We start from the raw sequence: 21031 nt of genomic DNA on the forward strand, positions 1-21031 counted from the left end.
TCATATTTAAAGAACACCAAAATATTGTGTTTTGTCAGCCAAGGACAATAATAGTTTAATAGTAATTTATTTTAAACAGCTACTAATAATACAACCAATCAACACATTAAGTGGTGCCAACATTGGCATCTTGCTAAATAATCTCTAGACATTGCACAGAGAGTATATCTTTCAAAGATAAGTCAACAAGAGCAATCAGAGCAGAAAATTAGAATTTGGTATCTTAGAATTAAAATACAGCTAAACTAAAGTTTTAATTGGGGTGATCTAAAAGGGCACTTGATGTAATGATCTCTTTCATTTGTTACTAATTATTTGTTCCTGATGAAGAAGAAGCATACACAGGAATGTTGCAGAACTGAGTTAAGATGGCAGTTTCCTTAGCAGCTATGTTTTACTGGTAAACAACAAAAGAGTGGGGAGGGGCAAACTGTCACGTAGAAATCCTGCTTCAACTTGTTTCATATCACAAGAATTAAACCAGGAAATTCAGGTTCATGTATAACAAATATGAAATGATTTATATGTGCCTGAAAGAGAATAAAAATGGTTTATGACAATGCCATAGGCTACATTGGTAGGCTAAAGTGAGACGACATCTCTACTGGACTTACCAGTCAAGCTGGAGTTGAAATTCCTGACTCAAAATGCTCACATTGTTTCTTGTGAGGCGCTCACATCCTGGAGTACATCTACAAATGGCATCAACTTCCATCTCTTCTATAATTCCAACTGAAAATTTCAGCCTCCGATATTCACAGACCATGACAAAATATCTTCTACTTCAAAATAGCATTTTGTATTGCTGAAATGAAAAGAATAGAAGTTTTAGCTCTGATTTTTACTGGTAACTAGAGAAAATATGGAGACTGCTTTTTATATGTTTAACATATTTTCATAATCTTATTCTCAAAAATACCTACTGCTAAATTTTTTAAAAGCACACAGTAAGTCAAATTATATATATATATATCTTCATAATCGGTTGCATGAATAAATAAACTTCGTTTTCATCATATGCTCTTTTAAATTATTATGGTATCAAATAGTTTCCTAAAAGTTATTCTCAGTTTATCAGAACTATCTTGAATGACTTCTTAAAAAATAATGCACTCCTAAGCCACCAAGTTTTGGATTCCTTAAATATATTATACATCTCAAGAAAAAATATGGCCATATTATAATTTCTGTTCCTGAGATTTTTAAATCTGTTATATGCTAGGCACTCTCTAGGCCCTGGGGACATAATGCTGAACAAGAGAAAATGTCCTGGCTCAGAAAGCTTACATTTGAGTGGAGGCAATGCAACGTAAATCAGTAAACAAATAAATATGTGACAATATTACATAATGATAAATGCTATGAAGAATTTTAAGGAAAGAGTAACAAGATACATCTGAAGAGCTATTCCAGATAGGATGGTAAGAGCAGACCTTTCTCGAATGGTGACTTTGAACAAAGATGAAATGAAATGAGGGTGTTAGCCACGGTAAAGATCTAGAGGGAAAGCATTCAGGAGGGAACAGAAAGAGCAAAATCCCTGGGGCAGAGATAAATTGTTGCATTGAGGAACCAAAAGAAGACCATTGTGGCTAATGTAATCTTGGTAGGGAGCAGGAGAATGAGCTCCAGAGAGAAAGGTGAGTACTGCCACGATCATGGGAGGTTGCATAATCCATGTCAGATAATTACTTGTGGAAGAATTTCAGCCTAATTTTCTTTTCAGTTCTTATTTTTTAGTTACACTTATGTGTGGTCCTTGTTTAGCTTTGGTTGTAGATATTCTAATTAGAAGCAATTGAACCTGCATGCCATAAATATTTGTCTTCCTAAAATAGTTTAATTAGAATTAGAAGTTTTGTGCTTTGCTTGTAGTATCTGTCCTAGTGAGTCCAGAGTGAAGACATAAGAGTTAAGGAATTTGATAAGTGGGTTATTCTTTTTAAAAATGCTTTTAAGTAAAGAGTGAAATGTGCTTTGTACCAAAAAATTACCATTCTGAATACATTCTTTGTACAGGGACTCTTGAAAGTTGCCATAGATAATGCCAGAGCTCAAGAAAAACAGGTCCAACTGGAAAAAACAGAGCTGAAGATGGATTTTTTAAGGGAAAGAGAACTAAGGGAAACACTTGAGAAGCAGTTGGCTATGGAACAAAAGAATAGAGGTATTTACAAATAAGCTTAATACTTCATACAAAGTATTCAACATAATGATACTGTGTTTGGTGATTTACTTTGAAACTGTGTTTTGTTTTGTTTTGTTTGTTAAATTACCTGTAGCTAAGGTTCAGAGGAGAATTTGAATCCTGGGCTGATTATATTTCTTAATCTTCATAGTAGGTGTTTTCTCTTTTGTTCGCATCTTAGGGAATTGAAATATATCCATTATATTAGTAATTATATGATTTTTATTGCTCATAGAGTTTAACAGATTCATGACCTTTAAGATAAGAATGAGCTCTGATGACAACCGTGAAGAAAAGTTTTATGTTCTTTCACAACTGTCCTTTGAAAAACTTGAGTTAAAATTATAAAGCTAAAATAGAAAATACTGATTATTCAAGCAGAGCGGGTTTAGTAACATATTTGTCAACTGAAATTGAAGACTGATGAATACCTGAAAAAAATGACCAAAGTTAAGTGTTTGTATAATTTTCATTCTGAATGTCTTATTTTCATCTAACAATGTCAAGTACACAGAGTAGAAGCTGATATAAGTTCTAACTGATTAAAAATAATGATATTATTGATATGTGAATTGCTTCTTTTAACACACTGTACAATGCATCTATCGATAATTCTGAAGGTCATTTATATTTAAATGTTCATTTTATGTATGAATTTGAAGAGCATCTTCTTTATAACCAACTCCCCCTTTGCCTCAACTATAAGATTTTCCTAAATATTCTAGAAAGTGGGTGGTTCTCCTTTTATCTCATTTAATAAGTATTCAATATAAATATTCTCCTTTTATGTGTTTAATATGGTCAATAAAAAAGCATTGTTTCTATTTTGCTTTTAAAACTATCAGGGTTTACCAGGTTGTTTTATTAGTTATTATGAAGCGACAGTTAGTGAGTTCCTGGGATAAGGTCAATTTGGGAAGGTGTCACCCCAGATGTATATCACAGTTATAAAAATTATGTGGCTTCACATAGATTTAGGTGTTAACAAATACTCAAAACAAGATAAACATTGATAAGCGAACAAGGAAGTTTGGTCAAAGAGTTCAATCTGTGAAACCATCTTCCATGAGATAGCCATGTCTTGATTTTGTTTAAGTCTCTTTTAAAAGACTTAAAGGCAAGCCTTTGATTTCCTTAAGTAACCCTTTGGTTACTTGAGAGACCTTCAGAATTTTTTTGGTTTCATCTTCTTGGGAAGATTTACATTCTGTTTTATTTAACCACTAGAGGGCAAAACTTTCACAGATCACACCATGAACTTCCCATTTAATTAATTATGAACAATAAATTAAAGGTAATAACTATCAATACTTACATATTATGAATGTGTCTATTGACGCAATGTATTACTCTGAAGAGAGAACATAGCAATCCCATTTGGTTCAATCACATAGGAAGAAACAGTGAGAGGTCAATGGCAATACACCAGGTATTGAGCCCTTAGAGCCACAATAGTGTGCATTCGAAATAAATATTTCAGAAATTACTGTTTCTTTTCAAAGAGACTTATAAATAACCATCTTTGGAAAGGGAAATAGAAGGCAAATAACTTTGTTAAGGTAAGCATATGATTTTCCTCTGTTAAATAAAGCAAATGAGCATTTATTTGAAATCAGTTTTAATTACTTTTCATATAAGATTGTAGCCAATGTACATTTTGTTTAAAAAACAAATTTTTTTTATTCCAGCATATTATGGGGGTACAGATGTTTAGGTTACGTATGTTGCCCTTGCCCCCCCCGCCCAAGTCCGAGTTTCAAATATGTCCATCCTTTGGGTTAAAAAACAAATTTTTAAAAAATACATGACATAGCAACAATAAACTTAACATGTTAATGGGCAGCCATCTTAAAAATAATAATAATAGTAATAAAAACAGGATATGTGAAAATTAGAAATTAAAACTAAAATAGTTACTTGGAGCATTATTACCTTACCTTACATTTGACTAAAATTGCATTAAATAAATGTGTTGTTGCTCTTCATCTATAGTAAGAAATCAGGTAATAAACTTGGAATGATTACTTTTTATGACAAACAGAAGAATTTTCTCATACTGATTCTATACCATTGACATCCATAATGTTTATCAACTATCAAAAAAATGATTTTGAAGAAAAACACATATATGCTTCTCATATATCTATTAGTTGACATATACATGGAGTAAAAGTTTAAACAATTATCATACTGAAAATATAGTTAAAATACATTTTGGGAAGAACATTTATTAGCTATCATTTCTTGATTATATGTTATATACAAAAATTCAAATTATCCAGTAGGAGAGAAGTATTTTATAATTGACTTTTTGTATTGTAATCTACTATTTTACATAAAGAACCCATGATTTTTATAGGTAGCACATTATTATTAGCAGTAAAATTTTATACTCCACCAGATTTCTGCAGAGTGAAAGTATAATACATTTCTTGAAATATTTTATAGTGCTCTATGTGTGCTGTGAAGAAATTATCTCAGAAAATGATAACTTCATCCAAACAAAAACATGTCTACTTATATATGTTAACAATAACTAAGAGTATTTTGCTCCTAAAATGTGAAAAATATTTATTGCATCTTCTAAAATTTTAAGAAAGAATTATTTAAAACGGAGTTGGTTTAGCTTTCTTTTCTAAAGCATTTGTAGTAGAAATGCTCCATTTGCTACTCAAAATGGGTATCCCATAAGAAGATAGAAGGCACACTTATAAAGGTTTGCCTGTTCAAATGACTCGGCATTATTCTGATTCAAGGACAGAGAACTAAGCCACAAAATTCATTTAATCAAGCTTCCTTTAGCAGTGAATACAAATATTTACTAAAATTAGTTTCCCATTAAATTTATCTTTACATATGACAATTGAAGTGATTCTTGTAATGTAATAGTTCAAGGCTAAAATAAAAAATCGGCCTCCTTGGATGTTTTACTGAGAATTATTTTAGGTAGAGGTGGATTTTTTTTCGAACTTCCTCTTTGTAGGTTGACTCAATCCAACGGGAAAACCAAATGAATAATACAAAAAACATAGACCAATTGTAAATTAGCAGCATTGCAAAAATTTAAAAAAAAACGATAATCATGTACATACACTCTTTCCTAGCCATAGTTCAAAAGAGGCTAAAGAAGGAGAAGAAGGCAAAGAGAAAATTGCAGGAAGCGCTTGAATTTGAGACAAAACGGCGTGAGCAAGCAGAACAGACGCTAAAACAGGCAGCTTCAACAGATAGTCTCAGGGTCTTGAATGGTAAGTTATCCATGACTAACTTTCACTTTTAATATTCAAAGGACAATTTAGACATGTGTTTGTGGTTTTGTATATTTCCACGTCTTGTGACTCATTCAACTATGCTTGTAACTGAAAGCATGGTGGAAAGAATGTGTTGGAGAAACGCCTTATTTCATAGGTGCTTCCACCGTTTTGTTTCTTAACTCCAGAATATGGGACCTAGCATTGTTTCTCTATTTAACAACATGATAAAATATTAATCTGAAAGCCTTCTACCCCTTGTCCTATTTTATGAACAATGTTGCATTACTTATCTATTCAAATCTTCCCCCAAATTTTATGGTTATGGTTTTTGTTCAACCTTTAAAAGATGACAAAGATTTCTGTAATGTTAATTCAGCAGCAAGGTAATAGGTTGCCCTTTTTTTTAAAGGACAATAGGAATCAAATGAAATATGTGTCACTCTTACCTTTCTGTGCTTTTAGACTCTCTGACCCCAGAGATAGAAGCTGACCGCAGTGGCGGCAGAACAGATGCTGAAAGGACAATACAAGGTAGGAATTTGCAGAAGGCTATAAATCTAGATCTTGCTATATGAGTTTTTCCTTAGCTTTAGCCTGCTATTCAAGCATGTAGCCTACCATCTGGGCCACATCAAAACAAGTTCAAACAAGGTCAAGTTCATCTTGCTTGTTTATATGAGTGAATTCATTTTGTGCTGATAGATTTTCTTTAAATTAACAGGTCATTTCTGTTTATACAATGCAATTAAAAAGGAATAATTAATTTTAAACAATGTATGATTTAATCTTGGACACAGTAAATGTGTTTTATTGAATGTTTGAAGCCCAATCTAATGCAGGAAGGGTTTATAAGTTCTATGCTACATAAATAAAATCGTGGGTTAATCAAATAGATAGTCCTTACAATTTAAAAATGTCTAACTACTCATTTTTATGACAGTTACTGCAAGGCACATGCAAAATGGACTAGTTGAATGTTAACAATAAATAGGATTGTTTAGTTCCTATGTGGATTTTCCAAATGTTCTGTATGCCATTATATACTTTTTAATAATACAAATCTGCTGAGCAAAATCATATATAGAATACCAAAGGGAGTTGTTTTAAACACTCAGAGGAGCTAAATATGTATGCTGCTGAGACCACACTATTAGGAAAGAATAAAATCAGAAGGTAGCATTTATAGTCAAACATCTATTCTGGACAACAAACTCAACAAAACAACAAGAATACTAAACAGTAAAAAGAGCATTTGTTTTCTGTTAAATGAAGATGATTCTTCAAAGGGAAACCTAAAACGATTAACTGCCATAATCCTCCCAATTGCTTTTATTTTGCATTTTAAGCTCAATCATTTTTAGGATATTGTATGACATTAATTGTGTTACTTAATCAGCTGCAAAAGTGTCATTCTTGGCTTAGTGTAAAGGAAACATACTTTAGTAAAGCATCACATGTACAATAAGTGATCATCAGAAACTTGAAGTAACATTCCTGGGGCAAGAGTGTTACATTTTTTTGTGTATATTTATTTTACCTGAGGCCATTACAATTAGTTTTTAAATCCTAAAACTTGAACCATATGTTAATGTGAGACATCTCCTTGGGTATACAAGATTAATGCAATTGTAGATGGAGAAAAGATCTTAAGTTTTAGAACATTACGGATTTCAGCACAATTAGATATGTGTGTGTTTGCAGGTATAATATCACCAAAATTATAAGAATTCTATTGCATCTTATAAGAACTGTATACAGATGTTAACAAATTACTGTTAACAAAAACGAGTCCACTTCATCAGGAACGATAGCCTCAATAAGGCAAATGTAAATGTCGGTGCCCGTTTGTATATGCTACTCATATACAAACGGGACTACTCATGCGCTAACTTAGATAAAGTTGAAATGTTCTAAGAAAGCACGTGAGCCCCTAGGTTGATGTGATATATAAATTATCTGGTATACACAGACTCTTCAAGGTGGTCCAAACTCAATCTAGAAAACATTATAGGCAATATAGTCCTATATATAAATGAGAGATTTATTGTTAATATTAAGAAGTGATTAAAAATGATTGAACTTTTTTTTATAGTTGACATAATGAGTTTGCTGTCAGCAACATTTTGGACATTAATAAGGTTATGGTTATTTTTGTTTGAATCTATAAAATTCACGTATATTCAAGTATACACTTTAATATGGATAAGGCCTTGCTGTATGAGATTGAAATATTGACAACTCTCAATTTCCATTGTGATTTGCTTATTCTGAAGAAAAGTTTTAATCACAAAGCACCTTCTTTTTGGTATCTAGAATGCTATCAGTTGAGGAACACTGTAAACCTACCCAAACAACTTCACGATTAGGGAAACAAAACATTTGTGCAACAATTATCCATAGTAATTTAAAGCAAAATATAAATTATCATGGGGTTATTTTTGCTTTAATTTGTAATATGAAATCTGTATTCACTTCATCCATTCATTCAGCCAGTCAATTGTATTATCAAAATGCACAGTTTTCAATAAAGCATTTTACTCCTATTTGTGATATATATTAGACAATATGGGTTGTCCCCAAACATAATTTTAAAAAAGCACTGTGGATAAATGTTTCCTTTTTAGTAGCTGAGAAGGTATTTCACCAGCAGTTGGACTATTTCATGACTTTTAAAACAAAGCAAAGAGGTCGTCTTTTGCTACTCTAACCCCATTAAATTAGCTTATTTAGCCCTATGAATTATTTTTTATAAACTAAGACTAAATTAATACATTTGGAAGCTAACAGAACACAATTAACGGTGAACAGAAGAAATCAAAGGAAGACTGTACTTAATTAAATGTTGTCTAATCACAAGAATGGGAAAGGCAAAAAAGAAAGAACCGGAACTCATTACTAATTTGTGAAATGATCTCTGTCATGCATTTTGGGAGCCCTGAGCGTGTGCTGCTTCACAATTCAAGAATGACAAACACACAGAGCCTCTTGCTTCCCTGGCCCTCTCTCTCCCAGTGTCCCCAAGCCCAGGTGTATGACATTCTTGCTCCTAAGCCAGCCATAATTGAAATTATTTTCTATTCCAAAATAAACTCAACTTATTGAAAAAGACAAAATAAGCCCACAATTTTTTATGGATGTCGTGTATTTATTTATTTACTTTTAACATTGTGACAATACATAAATGCCACACATGGCCCGAGAGTTAGTCACCTAGAAGTTGGGCACTTAAATATTGCTTAAGTGCCAAGTAATTACCCCTAAATAGGCACCTTAGGTTAAACTAAATTTTGCCTCATTGGCATTTTGTATCACCATTTCCATAAAACTACAGAGGTGGGAAAGAGGAAACCAGAAAGCAGTTTAGAAAATATTTCTGAGGAAAGAGCCCCTAAATAATTTACGTTTCTTGATAAGGTAAATCAGCTCATAGTACACAGGGATAAATTTTTCATTGCTGATATTTCTACTAACTAACTCAGAATTCATGACCTTGGAGGAGATTCTATGAATACAGAATAAACATCCAGATATTTTAAAAAAAACCTTGTTTCAGGAATTGAATTATATGGCCATTAACTCTCTTATGCCGTAAGTCTTACAGATTTATATGTCATGATTTGTTTTGGAGTTTGAAAAATTTATCCTACTTTGAAGCTTTTTCTAAGATTTTTTGAATATGTAGACTAAGCAGAGTTTATATAAACACTCATTGAGGAGTTTTGTGTGCTAGTCAATAAATATCCTTCAAAACCCCTTTTGTCTCTACACATATAAAGCCGCACATGCGTGAACACGCGCACACACACACACACACACACACACACACACACTTTATGTAGCCAAATCTATTATATGATGGCTTTGTTCAGTTAAGTCCTAGTCTTGTTGCATTCTCTCTCCTTAGGCATTGGCATTTACTTAAATGTTTTCTTTAACCTATATATTTTCAATATTTGTAAAGATATATCTCCAACCCATTCAGACATCTCTTAGGAGCTGCAGATAATAATGTCCAACTTTTTATTTGATTGTCTTACAGAGCCCTCAAAGTTCAATGCACAAACCTGAAAGTTTCCTCTTCTTCTCCACAAACCTGTCTTCCTCCAGTGTCCCTTCCCTGTGGGACCCTCATTCATCCAATCCAGTATCCTCCTTCCTGTATAATGAAGGAAGAGTGTAGCTCGACGATTGCCTCCTCACTCCCTCTCCCTCTACATCCAGTGGCAACTCTTTCTCTGCAATCTCTGTGCGCATATCACACTGGAAGCTTTTTGTTCTTGTTTCCTGAAAGTTTTACTTCTGTCCTCACTTACCAGGGACATGTTTCTCTCATCCTTGCCTTTACCTACCCACTCTTTAAGGCCCAGCTTAGAAGTTACTACCTCGAGGAACACTTCCCAGACCCCTCACTCTGCCCCTGTGGCACCTCCCCCACTCCCAACTAGTTTGGCCTCTTAGAGATTCTTATCACACCTTTTATTTCTCCACAGGAACATACTGTATATATGTATTAATAGTTCCTTGTCCAATGCCTTTTCTTCTCTGCACAGAACAGAGCATGAACCATGCCTATTGGTTCACTACTGTGCCCTATTGTCTGGCATAGTGTTTGGCACATAGTGGTGCCACTATGTATTCTCTGGAGGAATGAATTAGCCATTGATAAAGTAGGACGTATATTAGATCTTGTGGCTATGAAGATCCTTATCGTTCTGACATTTCTCAGACTTTGGTTAGAGACACTGACAGGAGGAAATAAAGGGTGACATGATTCTGTCAAGGAAAGTCAGAATTACGAATCCTGGCATAATTAATGTCCATGTCTGTAGCTGAATTAACAGTATATGTTTATGCTTCTTTGTGTGCATTTCTTATTTGATTTTCTTCTGTGCATGTTTGACCTAAGATTTGGATTCTATAAATACTCACATCCAACTTTCCATTTAAAATTCATATTTAATTTAATATACCACAATCACATTTCCTAACCAGCACTTTCTTGTTTTGTTTAATACACATTAACCTTGTGCTTCTTTTCTGGTTTACTTATTATAATTGCAAATGGTAAAATTGTTTAGGTGATCAATATATAGACATGAATTATAACATGGACAAATCATAGATATTGCTGTTCCATCTATGTCTTTTGTAAAATTTCCAAAAAGTTTTGAAAGTTCATTTTCAAAATGGTAGTTTTTTGTTTTTCCTTTTTAAGTAAAATCCTGTCCTCTTAAACAAAAAAATCAAATGGTGGGGACATGGACCATAGTTCCTCTGACATCTTAGAATATCTGCAAGTTCTGCTTGCAAAATCTTGACTTCAGTTGCAAGTACATCTCTTTTATTTACATCCAATGGCCACAATCAAAACCGTTAGGCTTTTTATTCTTTTTTGACTGATCTCAGATCATAGAAAAGCAAATATTCTTCCAATAAAAAGACATAAAAGACTTGCCTTCACATTAACAATCTTCTTTTTTCCAATTTAAAAATATCCTTTTTCTGCTTTCTGGATATTTGGAGATACATGCTGAATTTTAAAATTATCCATTATTTAACAAATATTTATTCAATGTTGATGCTATGCCAAGCACGGTTTTAGGATGTTACTGCCTTAGCACTGGGAGATGACTTTAAGATATATTAAATCTCTTTGTTGTGCAAAAGAGGAAATAGAGGTTTGGTGGGGGTAGATGACTTGTTAAAAGCAACACGAAGAGTTTGTTGGTATTGGGACCATAGTATAGTAAAGCTGCTTTCCACATTGCCTTATGTTCTTCCTGATTGCTTTTAGATTAGGATTGTTAAATTATGCCCTCTTTGCTCCTTTAAAATATGTGACTACTATTATTATTTCTTTAGTAACTTATAGCTTAAAGCATCATACTTCATGTCATTCTTAGGAAGGGGATTTATATCTTTGATCAAGCTTTATTATTAAATCAAATGTTCAACCACTTAATGAATTTCCTAGTAATACATTTTTTTCATTTAGACTTAGATACGTTAATAATGGGTGGAAGTATTTACCTTTTAAAACAATGTGATGGATTGGGAACTGAAACTGAGCCTTTTCTGTATATTATAATTTAAAGGAGAGGTAACCTGAGCTTTGAGTGGCCAATTAACTTTCTCACAGACACACTACTAGTTAGTGGGGTTGCTGGAATTTGAATCCAGATTCATAACCTCAAAGCCCTTGTTTCCTCCACCATTCCTTGCTGCCTGTACTTTCATGTCTCTCTTACAGGATAACCACTGGTAGCCATGTTACCCATGATAGTTAGCACATTGTGTGTTAATGACTGAAAGGTCCTAAACAGTCTACTACCAGGGAATGATATACAATTGGAAAACTGTCTCTTTTCCTGTTCTTTACTTTTTTTATCAGCCATTATGCCTATACTATATTTGTAGACACTTCCAGACAGACTGGAGAAAACCTTACTCTGAGCAAAGAAAATAAAGTGGTAATGTAAAAAGTTAAGAAATTAATCATATTTAGAGAAAAGATTCATCTACAGCTCTACAATTAGCAAATAACTAACTAATAAAAAATTAAAACATCATAAACAAATCCAATTTTGATTTAGTATATGACTCTTGGAGAGCCTCTTTGTTTCTTTTGAAGTATGTATTTAAATAGAAGTTGCTAGATGGTATCCCAAGACTTTCATATTTTGAGGCTGCTGTCCCCAAACCCCCCAGGCCTGTTAGGAACTGAGCACACAGCAGGAGGTGAGTGGCAGGTGAGCCAGTGAAGCTTCATCTGTGTTTACAGTTGCTCCCCATCCCCCGCATCACCGCCTGAGCTCTGCCTCCAAACACCGCCCAAGCCCCACCCTCGTCTGTGGAAAAATTGTCTTCCATGAAACAGGTCTTTGGGCCAAAAAAGTTGGGGATCAATGTTTTAACAAGACTGAACTGAACCTTACTTAAACTTACCGCTTTTAAGATCTTTATGAAAGTTATCACATCATTCGAATTCCATTGTCATTCAATTGTTTTATTCAGAATTCTATTTCTAATACTTAAAAACAGACCTTTCAGTTTAGTGTGAGAGTGGGGTTCTGTGAGCACCTCTATAGAATCTAGAAGTTAAGAAATGCTAGAAGTTGGGTCTAGACTGTAATCTCTCCCCCCCTTTCTTTTTTTGTTTTACATTTAGCAATAGCTTAACCTCAGAGAGTCGTTGTGAAGATTAAATAAAATAATCCATGTAAAGCACTTAGCACATACTGGGCAAAAGTATGTACACAGTTAAGTTCTAGCTGTTAATATTAAATTTTATTATTATGAGTAAACATATTTACTATAGGGCGTGGAAACTGGTAAATGCTAAAGCTATTATTGCTCTAATATATAATTTACATTTCCTATTTTGGAAAATTGGTCTGTATTTATAATACAGTTTTGAATTAGTCCCATAGTAAAGTGTTGGTGGAGATTTACAAGAACTTTTTAGTGTTACCTGAACGAAATTTTCCATATTTAAAAATGTCTTTATTTAGATTATTAATAAAAGGAGGAGGAGTGAGAAGGGGAGATTTTCTTAAAAACAAAACAAAAAAACAAAATATCAGGACTTAAAACTGGTTTCTGGGCTACCAGCATTGCATATTGACTATTTAGTCACTTAGAAATAAGCACTTACCACAGGGATTACTTTAAACTATTATTCTCAATCTTAAAATATAAATATTAAAACTATATTACTATGAACTAAACAAAACAATAATGAATTTGCTTCTAGTCTCTTGGCACTGGTTTCTGGTGTTTGGCAGCATTTCAATGCAGCTAATCAATTTAAGACAGCTGATTAAATTGCACAAAAGGTGATATTGATTGTAGGCAGTAACCAATAAACAAGCTATTGTTCTACAGTTATCATAGGTCATTGTTAACTACTCATTTAACTGGACAGTTATTAATATTAAATAGGAAGTTTCAGGGATATTTATAAATTTTAATATTTTATAAAATTTTAGAATATATTTTCTCATAATTTCAATATAAACATTTTTATTCTTTTAAAAATATACAAAAAAGTAAATCTTGTTTTTGAGTGTAAGTGGATATGTTTAAACTCCAAATGCTGAGGGCCTCTTTCAGGTTTTTGTTGGAATGTCTTCTTACATAATTTAAATTATACATAACCTAAACATTTGTACCCCCATAATATGCTGAAATAAAAATTAAAAAATAAAATATAATTTAAACTAATTACACATGAAATAGAAATAGTGTGCATTGTTAAGTATGAAGCTGCTCAAAAGAGTTAAAAAATATAACTCGCTATAATTATTCATCACATAGAATTATTTTAGCGTATTATTTCCATAGAGCTAATGTCCTAAACTCCTGATTTTTATGGGGGAAAAAAGCACTAATGTTATACTATGTCTGTGTTGAGTTGTGACATTTCATGAGGTTTTGTGATATTTCGATTAGGCAAAGTAAATTAAGGCAAAGTGATTTGGCTTAGTTTGTAATATATTTGACATCATTTTTTTCTAGTAAAAATAATATAATAAGGGGCTGTCTCTATGAGAGTTTAGGAGATATAGAAATTACTTTTATCTAGGAATATCAGGGATAATGGATTGCAATTGGAAGTTTAAAGAGAGAAAAGTGGACACCATGCAACTAAATTGCTATTAAGTGTTGAAACAGAGCATTTTTAATAGGATATATAATGTTTTATTAGCATAGATAAAATGGAAAAATTGAATTAATTTGGCTTGCTCATGAACATGTTTGTGGTTGGGCTTGAATACTGTCTGAAGATCTATAGTCAAAGAATAGTGATGTATGGAAATTAGGAAAGATATTAGCAGAGGGTGCTAAAGATCACTGCTAGATCCATTTTGATTTAACATCATAATTAGTGACGTGGAAGAGTGGTTAAACAGAGTGTATCAGTTAAATTCACAGATGATCCTAATTTAAAAGGTATAACATACATCTATGTAGATGGCATGTACTATGCAAAAGAAACTTGTGGAATTTTGAAATTTAAGAATGAATGAAATAAGATTACCTTTGTAAGAAAGGCAATTTAATTTTAACACCTGTTTTTAAAGAACATTAAAAATCTTAACAAATATCAGTGGTAATATATGTTCACTTACATCTTTTTGTGGTACCATAGTAACAATGACTGGCTGCAGAGTTGAGGGAAGTGTCAGAGAACAGGTACAAAAATAAGCCTCTGTCATTTTAATATTTTATATATATATATGTTTTTTGAAGATACTTTTTATTTTTATATTATGGATACTAAGTAATTTAGGAATTATTTTCATAATGGTCAATAAATTAATTTATTTTTTAGACAGTATAGTGTTATCTTCAGATTTAAGGAAAATTTATTTATAATAGCTTTTTCCTTTGAGTTTTTTACCTCAAGGGAAAAATTGATGGTCATTATATCCAACTAATTTGCTCATTGAAGACTGTAACAGTAGAAAATATGTATGATGACTACCCAAGCTGAAGAAGGTTATCATTTAGTAATATAGACTAGAACTAACTCTAGTGTTTCATAATCACAAAGCCTGCTTCCTCTTTCTGTATCTATTGTAGGCAGTAAAAGTAGCCTGGCCATCTAAGAGAAACTTTAAGAAAAAGAGTGCCTTCTTTAATGGAGCATAAATACAATTTTTAAAAAAATTTTCTGAGAAATGTTATTATGCTTCAAGAATCATGAGAGTAATCTGAAAATATTTAAATTATAAAAAAAGCCTCCAGTTTTCAAGTCTATTCATACAAATACAGGATTTATATGAGCAAAATAAAAAATTGTTACACAAATACATGGTTATGGAAAGTATGTTATTAATTTTGATGGCATGTATATGTTTAGATATTCCAGGTATATAACACTCTTTGATATAAATTGTTCTCTAGGAAAAAAAATAAAACATCATCATTTAGACTATAACTATAAAAATGCTTATGGTGCATTATTCCACCTCCCATGGTTAGGGACAGAATGCAGACATGCCACAATGATGTTTTTTTATTTCTACTGTTCGAACCATATTAATGAGAACATCATTTTGGAGAACTAATTATTTCTATTTGTCTTGTGTCACACTTTCTAATTCCCCTATATTAGCACAGCCAAAGCAAATTAATTGCTTTTCCAGCAGTTGAACCTTGTCCAAGAATGAGCTCATATTCCCTTCCAGTTTCCCTATTTCTGGGAGTGCATTGTTTCAGAAATTTCTCTTGATACTAAACATAGTCTTGAGAATATCTTTACAGATTTCTGTGTGCTCACTTGATGAAATTTATAAGTTTAAGTGACCCGCCAGGAAAGATAAAGTTCTTAGTTGCAAGATTATACATCAAAACAGTTAAAGTGAAATTAAAATTAAATGAATGAATCTCACTGAAGCAAAAAAAGCAGTAATTAATGGTTCCCTTAATTGTCTTCATAAAATATTTGCATGGGTCTAATTTGCATAATTTGCATGTATTAATTAATCTTTCAAAGGAATTTTGTGCTGAGAGAAGCCAAAAAATCTCTTTGTTTTATTTAAGATCTAATGAAATATTTATCTTCTTTAATGAACTTCTCATCTTCATTAAAATAAAAATTGCACAAGTTTGTATGTTTTAAATGTTTTTATAATTGAAGTATTCAAAAAATCTCTTTAGACTTACAACAGCTGAAAAACAAACACATTATTTAGCATTCAATATCATTTTAACAACAACAAAACTTAAAAAAAGAAAGTTCAATTTCACTTTCTCAAAGGTAGCAAAGTATCTGGTAAATAAATGTAGATATTTAGTTTTAAAATTCAGATTTACAAAGGCCTGATCATTTTTTTAATGGCAATGTTATTTTTATGGCTGAAATACTGGGCAATTAGAGGGTATGGATGAGAAAAATCAGAATGTTTAATTGTTTGGGAAATGGTTCACTGGTTGAAAATATTTTAGCTGGTTCAAAGAAATTAGTCTATAAAAATCCATTTGTTATTATTAACAACTGCTAGATTGACTGACAATGTTTCCTCGCAGAAGCTACACAGTTTCAACTTTATTCTAAACCTGTCTGCTAGAGTTCTGCAGCAGAAGTTTCTCCTCTTATAAACTAAGAGATCATAGTGAAAACCAAGAGATGTGTCTTGGAAGGGATGAAACCCAAAATCTTACCAAGTGCCAAATAGAATATATGCAAGGGAACTGAGGAAGAATGTGAGGAGAGAGCCTGGAATTTAAAAAGACATAAGGGATGGGAAATTGGTGATCTGTTATTGGGTTTCAGTTCTTTGTTTTTGTTTTTTTTGACATAGCAGTGTTTCAGGATACTACAGAAAAGAACAGTATTGAACATTTCCAAAGCAATTTAGGATTTACACATATTTTTTACACACGTCATTTTTATTGATCACTGGGGCAAGCCCATTTTGTATTTGAGGAAACTGAGGCACGTAAACACAAATTGCTTGAATGCAAACTGTGACCTCAGGACCTCTGAGTCCTCTTGTCTCCATATGCCTTGCTTCCCACATGACAGCAGTCTTTTCATTTCACCACAATTTATGAAGTGTCTATGAGTGACTAAGTGTTAAACTAGGTAAAGACGGTGGCATAAATTTATACTAATTAAGATTCAAAATGTAAATATGTAGTCTTTGCATGTGAAGTTTAGTAATGTGATAAAATCAATTAAGTTGACTTGGGGTTTCCTGTAGGATTCATCTTTAGCAAAAAGGCATTTTCATTTGCTAAAGATTATTTCCTGGCCCTGCAACCATTCTTGGTTTGTATTTTTCTCAAGAAGTTTTCTCTTAAATAAAGCAAAGTTTAGTTCTCTCTAAAATAAAGAACTCCACTAGTTTATAGAGATAAATTGATACATTAGTTATACAGTAAATGACAATACAGATTTCCTTTGAATTAATATTGATAATTTACTTAAATAACTGATTTCAAAAGCATTAAAATTAACCTTAATACAGTTTAGTGTTTAGGAAAGCAGTCTTGAACTGAGAGTGATAGTCTGTTCTCGACACTACGATTCATTAATATTGTGACCTTGGTAACTCACTTCAACTGCTAAGACCTGCTCTAATACTGATGTTTTTACCCTGTCAAAATGGCAAAGGTATCTACTTTTTCAGGGAGTATAAACACATAAACATACACAAATAATGTGTCCATGATTCATGTGTACATGTATGTATATGGATTCTGGATTTGAAATTCCTGGGTTCAAATTTCTGTGCTGCTGTTATCTCCATAATACAGAGTATGTAATTTAAACTCTTTTATTTTGGGAGGTTCCTAATCTGTAAAACACAAATACTGAGAATAATATCAACCTTATAGAGTTGTTATAAGGTTTAAGTGAATTAATATACATAAGAAGTTAGAACAGTGACTGGTAGAGGCCAAGTGCTAAAGGAATTGAAATTTTTACAATTATGCACAAATTTAATGTAATAACGATTGCAATAGTTATTTTTGGTAAAAGTTAAATATATCTTGGATTTTTTTTTTAATTCTCATAAGCCAATGATTGTTTTTTTTTCGTATGTGACACATACTTTTTCTTTTAGGCATGATTGAGCTGGAAAATGGAAATTATATTCACTAGATTTTCCAGAGCATTTAAGAATTCATGACAGGGTGTGAATTTCAATAGTTAAGTCAACAATATAGCTTAAGGAAATTTATTTGCAGCCAAGTATTATATTTGATTAGTCATCTCTTTCAAAGTTAAATAAAAGATAAACTAGTTATTTTTTACTCAAATTTAAGATGGAAGTGTTAGAGCATCTTAATTTTTTATTATATTTTGGCAAATTTCTCTTAATATGATTTGTATTTTCATGTAGTGTGGAGTAACCGCAGACTCTTCTAATTCATATATAATCACACTCCAGAGATCTCCAAACATAGTTCCACTTAAGCTTACTAATTACACCTATAAAACGATGAATGATGGCTACAAATTATTGGATCTGACTTTCATTCTTTATTTATTTCTCCCTGGGAGAAAGAGTGCTGGATGGGGAGATTTTAGACCATAAGTTATTCCCAGACATATTCAGGTGTGCTATGTTAAACTTTGATTCCATACTATGGTTTTACATTTACTTATGAAGGCTTATGAAGTCATCTTAACAGAATTAAGAAGTAATTATTTGATTTCTGTGGTAAAATATTATATTAATAATTTCTGTCTTTTTAAAATGGCTTATACTGGTTGGTATAGTTTTAGTTCTATCTTGTTTCAAGTTATCATAAACTTTTGACTGGTTTTAATCAATTTTTCCAGCAAAGTTATATGAAATTTCACAATCTAGACCTTATCCCTAGTTAAAGGGTTAGGAATGGAGAGAAGTTTCACAAATGAGAAAAGATTAGATGTAAGCAAACAGAAATGGAAAGTACATTCCTATTCTAAACCCAATAGGTAGTACTGAATTCCAAGCAACTAGTGCCCAAGTGGAACCATAAGCCCAGGAGTACCATCTCTGTTCTTTAAGGGAGCTCAGAAATACACATTTTATGTAAAATTATAGATTTGTGAAAACACCATAGAAGCCTGAATCGGATGAAAGTTTACGTTCTCTGATGATAGTAAGGCAGATTAAAAAGCCTCTGAATCAAACAGTTGGTGATGTCGCATACTATGTTAACACATAAACCAATACGAAAAGAGCAGTTCAGTCACAAATAAAGGCAAAAGCTCACAAAGCTGTTTTGAATGAATGCAATAACTTCCCCTGTTTTGATTTCAGACATACTTTTGAGATAAGATTTTGAAGCTTGGCTGCCTACATCTGCCTTTAAATTTATGCAATTCATATTAACCCCATTGTGTTAGGTGCTTAAATGGCATGAATATTGCAAAGAATAAAAATGCCCATTGTTTTATCCTTTAGATTCTAATTAGTCTTCTTAAATTATTAGAATGAAGAATATTTAAATAAATTGCAGAAGATACTTTAATTTAAAGAGTTTATTAATTATATAATATAACTAATAAGCTTATATGTCTCTAAGAATTCAGAACCCATCCTGATTAATGTGTCAAAGTCTCAGTTAATGAAAAGAGTGAAGTAAATGTGATAGACGAAAGGAAAAAATGTTAATGGAATGGAAGTCATATGTTTATTGTCTATCCTTTGGAATAGATTTCTTATAATTCTTCATATCTTTCCTGGATAAGAACCCATTGAGGTGTGTAGCATATTTGCAATAACTTTCCAATAGTTACCAGCAAAAGAGTCAAAATGTGATAACAAACTTTTTCTCCATATTATTACATTATTTATAGATATTTTATTGTAGTCTTGCAATGAGATTTTAAAATACAGGCAAATTTCAACCAGCGACTTACTGCTCCTTTTTACGCCTGCTAATATAACACAGAAAGGCAGGTGGCCCCGTTGCTGTGAACTGATTTAGATTCAAACTAGATAGAAACTCCTTCACTGGCTCTCAACAAGACACCTTGTCAAGTCCAAATCAAGGGCATAGGATTAGTTATCCACACCAACTGGCCATCCATCCAAAAGAGGTGTAAAGGCACTAAAGAATATGAGCTGTCATGTTAAACAAAAGAGCAAACCTCACTTTGATCAAGAGCTGGGAATAGTATTTAGCTTATATTCTACATTCTCTCATCTCACAATTTTACATCCACCGCAAGATTCTCAACTGACTAATTCCAAAAATAGTGATGACATTTATCTAAACAGTGAAAATGTTATGAAAATTAATGCTTGAATCGTTATAAATCAACACAGAAAACGATTTGATGAATTTTCTAGAATGTTTGCATACTTAAGTTTCAATATAACTAAATTTTTGTTTTCTGTTTCTGGTAAACCACATAGAAACGATTTTCTAAATGAATGTGTAAAAATTTGGTTTGGCGGGTAGTTGCCCACCTGGATCTCACAAGCAGTTTTTAGTTGCCTAGTTTTGAATAGTATGTCAATGTGTGAATCTAGTTCTTTGTGAAAAAATTGGAACATAGGCATTTATTTAAACCCAGCAATTCGCATAGAAAGTCTGTAAATTCTCACAACCCAGTAGGCTCCTTTGCATATTATTTTTATAAAACAAAGGAAATGCCAAAACCTTTATAATTATTTCCCTAGTGTTAAAAATCTATAGTCAACAAAGAGGTGAAATTTTATGTCATCATTCCAAAGCTGCAGATTTTTATATTTTTACACTTGTAGGGCTTAAACATGAAATATTAGGGAAGAAGTATGCCTTGCAATTTTAGCAATATTTAATGTGAATAATGATTGTTTTGATTTAGGGGAGACTTGAAAATAATATTGTTTTGAAATACTGGCATTTATGATTTCTGAATAAAATGAGTTAGCAGTGTGACAAATATAAAAATATCTAATACTAGACTTTTTCTTTCTCTTTTTTGTGCTTAATTTTAATTTTAAAATCTTCCCTACTGTGGTTTTCTCTTCTCCCTCTGTATACCACAATCTAGAGGTCTATGTTTTCATAGAATTAAGCTAATAAATATAAAATATAAATCCATCTCCACAAAGAAATTTTTGGAAATTCTAAAATAATGAATTTAAGTTTT

The 21031-nt window shown here is 32.1% G+C and overlaps 1 protein-coding gene across 3 annotated transcripts in view; it reads left to right on the forward strand.

Annotated features, from left to right (window-relative positions):
- Nucleotides 1–21031, forward strand: part of DACH1 (dachshund family transcription factor 1) — a 419915-nt gene that overhangs the window by 377383 nt on the left and 21501 nt on the right. For all 3 annotated transcript variants that reach the window (XM_012642160.1, XM_012642161.1, XM_012642159.1), the window contains 3 exons: nucleotides 2020–2167; nucleotides 5293–5436; nucleotides 5905–5973. In XM_012642160.1, the coding sequence (XP_012497614.1) occupies nucleotides 2020–2167; nucleotides 5293–5436; nucleotides 5905–5973 (361 nt within the window). The remainder of the gene's footprint in view (nucleotides 1–2019; nucleotides 2168–5292; nucleotides 5437–5904; nucleotides 5974–21031) is intronic.

Source organism: Propithecus coquereli, unplaced genomic scaffold, assembly GCF_000956105.1.
Source record: "Propithecus coquereli isolate 6110/MARCELLA unplaced genomic scaffold, Pcoq_1.0 Scaffold176, whole genome shotgun sequence".
In the NCBI taxonomy this organism is placed as follows: domain Eukaryota; kingdom Metazoa; phylum Chordata; class Mammalia; order Primates; family Indriidae; genus Propithecus; species Propithecus coquereli.